General features: G+C 46.8%; 1 protein-coding gene across 1 annotated transcript in view; it reads right to left on the bottom strand.

The window, feature by feature from the left end:
- LOC139405580 (thyroglobulin-like) overlaps nucleotides 1–7,131 on the bottom strand; it is a 7,295-nt gene extending 164 nt beyond the window's left edge. Inside the window, exons 1-10 of the mRNA XM_071147991.1 lie at nucleotides 7,063–7,131; nucleotides 5,632–5,740; nucleotides 4,963–5,060; nucleotides 4,562–4,750; nucleotides 4,182–4,341; nucleotides 2,813–2,919; nucleotides 1,935–2,078; nucleotides 1,498–1,683; nucleotides 695–1,204; nucleotides 271–512 (exon numbers count right to left, since the gene is read on the bottom strand). Coding sequence (XP_071004092.1) covers nucleotides 271–512; nucleotides 695–1,204; nucleotides 1,498–1,683; nucleotides 1,935–2,078; nucleotides 2,813–2,919; nucleotides 4,182–4,341; nucleotides 4,562–4,750; nucleotides 4,963–5,060; nucleotides 5,632–5,740; nucleotides 7,063–7,129 — 1,812 coding nt within the window. The 5' untranslated portion in view covers nucleotides 7,130–7,131. The remainder of the gene's footprint in view (nucleotides 1–270; nucleotides 513–694; nucleotides 1,205–1,497; nucleotides 1,684–1,934; nucleotides 2,079–2,812; nucleotides 2,920–4,181; nucleotides 4,342–4,561; nucleotides 4,751–4,962; nucleotides 5,061–5,631; nucleotides 5,741–7,062) is intronic.
- Nucleotides 7,132–7,612: the final 481 nt, after the last annotated feature.

Genomic DNA, 7,612 nt, shown 5'->3' with positions numbered 1-7,612 from the left:
CGGTAGTTATTTACAGACAGGATGCAGGTAGAGAAGAGTCAGTACGGTAGCTATTTAGAGACAGGATGCAGGTAGAGAAGAGTCAGTACTGTAGTTATTTATAGACAGGATGCAGGTAGGGAAGAGTCAGTACGGTAGTTATTTACAGACAGGATGCAGGTAGAGAAGAAGAGTCAGTTCGGTAGTTATTTACAGACAGGATGCAGGTAGAGAAGAGTCAGTACGGTAGTTATTTACAGTCGTGCTGGGGGAGTGTCATAAAGTAATTACCTTCTGAGCAGCCGCTCGCTCCCTCTCGCATCGTGACGGACACCTTGGCCTTTGACCATTGAAACGTGACCCCGTGACCTCCTGACCCTGGGGGTCAGCACACCAACACTCCGAGCCTCGGCACTGGATCTCCTGATACTGGCCGCTGTCATCACAGCTGGGCACGTACAGGGCAGAGGGCTCCCTCTCACATCCAGCACCACCGGACTGGGCGCTCTCAAACAGGACCCTGAACAGCTCACCTTTTCAATTCAAATGATTTTAATTGATTTGGGTAAAAAAACAACTAATACGATAAGATGTACATTGGATCCCCAGTGGACAACACATTTATCTAAACACTTGTTTCCAAAGAGCTCCTCGATGGTAGAAACAAATAGCTTGTAATGATTTTTAAAAGTCAAGACGAAGTTACAAAACGAACCTAGCTGGGTGCTGTCCTCGGCTTTGGATAAGAGGATGGTTTGGCGTAGGGTGGAGAGGAAGTCTCCGTTTTCCAGGGTGGCGCTGATGAGTTGAACCAGATCTTGGTTGTTTGCCAGACTGGCTTGACTGAAACTCAACGTGCCGCTGACACCGACGGCCCCAGTGAAGTTAAACATCCCAGCGTTTCCTAAGAACTTTCCTCCGAACAGGTTCTCCTGGAGTCTCTTGGGGTTGGAGGCTAAAGATAGGGCCTTGAGGGCCATGGCCCCGCTAGGGAACATCCCCTGGATCGTCTCAGCCAGGATGTCTCCTAAATCGGATCGCTCGGGGAGAGACTCTCCAAGAGTCCCCAACAGGAGCTGTTGGAGTTGGGGGCTGCATGGAGACAGGGGGCTTGGGACTGGGTGTGTCTGTGAGTCCTTGGCTGATGGCACCTGACCTGAGGGGCTGGAGAAGAGCCTGGAGAGGGCCTGGCGACGCTCAGAGGTACAGTCCTTCACTCCAGCACCTGGGTTCAGTAGAGGGAAAATGGCATGTTTCTATTAATTTTCTGTAGGCCTAAAATATTGACTGTTGTTTTTTTAATGGCTTCTATGTACAGCATGATAAATGAATTTCCCCCTGTGGGATAATAAAGTTAACTGAAATGAAAATACAAAACAACGCAGATAAGCTTTCATTCAGTAAGCGATTATTGAGGTGTGCTCTCTGTCTGCACAGTCAATGGTATTGTACTGTTGGTTTGGAACACCTAAATGGTCAAAGCATTATTTGAAACCAACAACACTGTTACTTAGTTACCACAGTCAGGGTGTCCTCCATGTTGTCGTGTCCCAAAGATCTCCTTCCCTGTGGGGTCGACACACCAGCACTGCCCACCCGCCTGGCACTGTGTTGGCACGTAACCCCCGTCGGAAGCACAGGACGCCACAAACACATTGCCAGCTTGGGCACCAGCGGATCGCTCGCTCTCACAAGGGCTGGGGCCTTACGGGACAGATAGAGGGAGAGAGGGAAAATTAAATACCGGAAATATCATGGAAACCAGAGGAGGCTGGTTACGGGAGGACAGCTTCTAATGATAGCAGGAATAAAGGGAATGGTATCAAACACATGGAAAGCGCGTGTTTAATGTGTTTGATTCCAGTCTAGTTATTCGCTATGAACCCGTCCTACAAATGAATGTGCCACCAGCCGCCACTGATAGAAACGAGGCCAGATTGATGAAACTAACGTACATCTGAACCTGCCACTCATCGCCAGCTGGATGGCCAGGAACCTCCTCTGTAGGATACGGTACATGTTGGTCTGGGAGAAGGAGCGGCCTGGTTCCAGACCTGAGAAGGCTGTGTCGTACACCTCATCTAGCAGCAGCTCCACACCTGAACACAGGGAAACAAGGATTTTACTAACGCACACTGTTTAATAGCGACACGTCTTGCTCTTCATTGTAATCAGAGGGCTGATATAAATACTATGCATGCCAGTCTCTCTTGGTTAAGAGTTGAGGAGAGACTGACTGCATCACTTTAAAAAAACACATTTTTATAAGAAACAATGTGCTGAAAATCCCAAATTGTTTGCATAGTCAATTTAGACACAGCTCTGACACACACACTTACCCCACCAGACATGCCACCAGGGGTCTTTTCAAAGTCCCCAAATCCAGAACAAAATCAAGAAAGCGAACAGTATTATTTTGAGCCATTATTGCATGGAACTTCCTTCCATCTCATGTTGCTCAAATAAACAGCAAACCTGCTTTAAAAAACACCTCTCCTATATTAGACCTAGATATTGTGTGTGTATCTACTGATACGTAGGCTATGTGTGACATAAATGTATGTAGTTCTGTCCTTGTCTATTAATGTTCTATATTATATCATGTTTCATGTTCTGTGTTGGACCCCAGGAAGAGGAGTTTCTGCTTTCTCAACAGCTAATGGGGATCCTAATGAAATAATATACCAAAATGTTACCGTTATCTAAAAAGATCTATTTCTGATTCTTGATGAAAATCCAGTTAAGAGTTATTGTAAATCATGGTTCCTGTGTGTGTGTGTGTGTGTGTGTGTGTGTGTGTGTGTGTCACCTGTTGATGTAGCATCTATCTCACCTGTGCTGGGGAGCTCCCTGCCTCTGCTGTCAGCACAGAAACAGTAACTGGACACCTCTGGGAACATCTGTCTGAAGCTGCTGAACATCTGGAATACTTTAGGGAACCTGTGGAAGATATCACACCTCTTCTCACTTCACTCTGTCTAAAATAGGCTAAGAGAAGAGTAAAATACATGACAGTACTCTATAATACTAATTATAATACTACAATACTAATTATAATACTATAATATAGAGTACATGTAGATGGCAAAGTAATTCAAGTTATCTGGGAGGAACTCATTAAAGTTGTAAAGAGTTAGCTCTTCCACAAAGATGGACAGTATTTCATTAACTTACAACATTGATCCACATACAATAACTCTCTTCAAGAGCGCCTGCCTTGATGGTTAAAGGCCCCAAAATAAAGACTTCATGTACTAAGCCGACGCCATCCTCCTTTAATTTGTGTTGCCAATATTAAAAGGAATATCTTCCTTTACGTTTTTGATCTTGGGAGTCATTTGAGAAATGTCTGCTGGCTGGTTGGCAGTTAAGACCAGTTCCTGAGTGGTTTTAGCGGACCTGGAACAACTTGAGTCTTGACCCCTTGGCTGTACTTGGCTGGAGCCTGGAGTGATAACAGAGACAATCTTGGCCAGGCTGGGGGCCAATCATGCAAAGAGTTCACTGCACAAGCCCGGGTACACACACTAAGTAGGGAATATAATGCCATTTGTTGCCGAGAGACGGATGTGAAAACATCCGCTAGCCAGAAATAGACACAAGACAAAAGTAATTATTATAAAATTATAATTCAAGGTCTGAAAGTAGACATTTTTGTGTAGGCCTCAGTGGTTTGGGTTGGAATTGAAAATAAAATAAAATAAAAATGTGTGAATTCTGAAAATTGCAATAAGTTCCCAGTAGACCAAGCGTCTCCATTCCTCATAACATGTTCCAGTCACCATACACAAGAATAGGATCCTATCAGGTCAGAAATGTAGAGCGAGGAGGGAAAGATAAAGTGAATTTGGGCTCCCAGTTCTCCTGTCAGAGCATCAGTGTCCACGGGTCTAAGCATTACGCTGCCATCTAGAGGCAGAAACGATAAAAAGCTTTGTACAAAACCTGTCTCACTCACACACAGGATCCCAATGCACAGCCAAGTCAAAGCAAACCCCCAGCAGTGTGTTTGTGTGAGTGAGTGATAGATGAGATTCCAACGGTCTAACAGTGAATGTCAGCGTCCCAAACGGTACATTATTCCCCTGATATAGTGCACTGCCCTATGGACCCTGGTCAAAAGTAGTGCACTACACATACGGAATAGGGTGTCATTTGGGGCGTAAACTTAGAGTGCATATCTTTCCCTTCCAGGCACTCACCTGTTGAACGTGTGCAGCAGGTCCAAGACCATCCTGTCAGTGGTGTTGACAAACTTGCACTGCACGGACAGGAAGGAGCCGTCGGCCGAGCACTGAGGGGGGGAGCGTTCCCCGACGCCGTGGAGGAGACGCCTCGACCTCACCTCACAGCTGCCTGGGCCTGAGGGAAAAGGTCAAAGGTTGTTCTGATCAGCTCTAGTCATTTATATATTACTGTGCTGTGTGGCTAAGTTGGTAGAGCATGGCACTAGCAGCGTCAGGATTTGTGGGTTCGATTCCCGCTGGGGGTCACCCATTAGAAAATGGATGCACATAATACTGTAGGTGGTAAATGACATATTAACACACAACACAAGTCATCCTGCTCCTAACTAACTCACACTGAGAGGGCTTTCCGTTCTGCCGGGTCCCGTAGAGCTCCATGCCTTCCAGGTCTACACACCAGCACTGTCTCCGGGCGCTGTCACACTGCACCGCCTGGTACTCCCCAGAGGCCTGGCACTGGGGCACCAGGGGGGCATCGCCACTCAGCAGGGCCTGCTGTCTGTGGAGCTGGCAGGACGTCAGACCTGTGGGAGGAGGAGGAGGAAGAGGAGGAAAAGGAGGAGGAGGAGGAAGAGGTCAATGATGATAAACAGCATTTACATAGTGCATCTCAAAAGGTCTTCCAGTGTTCAACATGAGCCTGGCTCGGGTTCCCAGGGGGAATTCATCCCATCAGGCACCAATGTGGTTTCACTGTTAAAACAGATATTTCTAGGAAGAGGGGCGTTCTGCTCACAGTACACAGCTGATCCGTTCTGTCTGGATCCAGAGATCTCAGCTCCCTCTGCGTTCACACACCAGCACTCACCACCAGCACGGCTGCACTGGACGTGTCTGGAGCACACAACAGTTAGGAGAGAGCAGGGAACAGTGGCACCCTATTCCCGGCATAGTGCACTACTAATAGGGTGCCATTTGGGACATATTCAGGGAAATTGCTTCTTTACGGTCCTGGCTAGCTTTACCGTCCAGGCTAGCTTTTACCATCCTGGCTAGCTTTTACCGTCCTGGCTAGCTTTACCCGTCCTGGCTAGCTTTACCCGTCCTGGCTAGCTTTACCCATCCTGGCTAGCTTTACCCATCCTGGCTAGCTTTTACCGTCCTGGCTAGCTCTACCCGTCCTGGCTAGCTTTTACCATCCTGGCTAGCTCTACCCGTCCTGGCTAGCTCTACCCGTCCTGGCTAGCTTTACCCGTCCTGGCTAGCTTTTACCGTCCTGGCTAGCTCTACCCATCCTGGCTAGCTCTACCCATCCTGGCTAGCTTTACCCGTCCTGGCTAGCTTTTACCGTCCTGGCTAGCTTTTACCGTCCAGGCTAGCTTTACCGTCCTGGCTAGCTTTACCGTCCAGGCTAGCTTTTTCCGTCCTGGCTAGCTTGTGTCATATACAGCACTGTCAGGTATACCTGAATCGCCCGTCCTCTGAGCACTGGGGGACATGGTCTTGTTGCCGGGCAGAACTACCACCACGTAGAGACTCACACTGACTCAGGGTCTCAGACTCCAGTTGATATTCTGAAAACAGCAGCAAATACAATTTAGTTGTTCAAAACTGTGTCCATTTCTTTGTGGGGAATTTAAAGATGTTGTATTCGGCTTACAGGCATATGGCTCATACACACAGGAAACATAAACACAGCCTAAATTATAGTATAATAAATACACTACATCATCAAAAGTGTGTGGACACCTGCACATCCAACACCTCATTCCAAAATCTTTGCTGCTATAACAGCCTCCACTCTTCTGGGAAGTCTTTCCACTAGATGTTGGAACATTGCTGTGGGGACTTGCTTCCATTCAAGAGCATTAGTGAGGTTGGGCACTGACGTTGGGCGATTTGGCCTGGCTCGCAGTCGGCTTTCCAATTCATCCCAAAGGTGTTTGATGGGGTTGAAGTCAGGAACCTGTGCAGGCCAGTCAAGTTCTTCCACACTGAACTCGACAAACCATTTCTATAGAGACCTGGCTTTGTGCACCAATGGCATTGTCATGCTGAAAAACAGGAAAGTGCCTTCCCCAAACTGTTGCCACAAAGTTGGAAACACAGAATCGTGTAGAATGTCATTGTTTTCTGTAGCTTTAAGCTTTCCCCTCACTGAAATTAAAAGGGCCTAGCCTGAACCATGAAAAACAGCCCCAGACCATTATTCCTTTTCCACCAAACTTTACAGTTGGCACTATGCTTTGGGGTAGGTAGTGCCAAACTCAGATTCGTATGTTGGACTGCCAGAGGGTGAAGCGTGATTCATCACTGCTCGGCCATGAAAACACATTTCACGAAGCTCCCGACGAACAGTAATTGTGCTGACGTTGCTTTCAGAGGCAGTTTGGGAACTTGGTAGCGAGTGTTGCAACTGAGGAAACAATCATTTTTTGTCCTTCAGCACTTGGCGGTCCCGTTCTGTGAGCTTGTGTGGCCTACCACTTTGCGTCTGAGCCGTTGTTGCTCCTAGACGTTTCCACTTCCCAATAAAAGCACTTACAGTTGACAGGGGCAGCTCTAGCAGGGCAGAAATTATACAAACTGACTTGTTGGAAAAGGTGGCATCCTATGACGGTGCCACGTTGAAAGTCACTGAGCTCATCAGTAAGGCCATTCTACTGTCAGTGTTTGTCTATGGAGATTGCATGGCGGTGTGCTTGACTTTATACAGGGTGAAATAGCCGAATCCACTAATTTGAAGGGTTGTCTACATAGTTTGGAATATAGTGGATATACAAAATAGAAATAATGATAAACATAGAAAAAGCATAATCAGAAATAAGTTTAAATTACAGCTGAAAATAACTTTGAAATATTCAAAAACCCAAGATAAAGAGCCCTAAAGTTTTACCTGAAATCTTCCCCTCAGACAGACAGAGGTAGCACAGCAGTATGGAGGAGATCTGAACCAGGCTCATCATCTTCCTCAGTCAGTCTGCCCGTTGAACTGTGAGGAGACTGGGACTAAAACCTCTGGATTTATACCATCAGTGTTAACTGCAATGTCATCCTCCCCTAGGTTGTCACCGCACGTGGTCCTCACTCGCCAAACATGGAACACTCATGTGTGCTTGGAACAATGGAAGTTCTGGAACATTCTAGTGGGAGCAGCCAAGCCTGAGACTCAGAGAGCCATCAGAAGGGAGGAGTTGGTCATGCAAGACTTGACCTGGGATGCAGTAGAAACCTCGAAACCAAATCGGAAGAAAACGGACAGAAACGTCGAGTGGGACTATCTGAATTTGTCCAATAAGAAACTGTTGTTTACGTTGCAAAACATTTTTCTACGGTTTACACTAATAAATACGACCCAGGTGAACATGACTTGCACCTTCGGGATGATGCGCTTTCAAGAGCCAACGGACGACAGGTTTCTGAAGTCTAATGACATAAAACATGGA

Source organism: Oncorhynchus clarkii, chromosome 3 (assembly GCF_045791955.1).
Source record: "Oncorhynchus clarkii lewisi isolate Uvic-CL-2024 chromosome 3, UVic_Ocla_1.0, whole genome shotgun sequence".
Lineage (NCBI taxonomy): Eukaryota > Metazoa > Chordata > Actinopteri > Salmoniformes > Salmonidae > Oncorhynchus > Oncorhynchus clarkii.
This window is presented reverse-complemented; position numbering and strand designations above follow the sequence as displayed.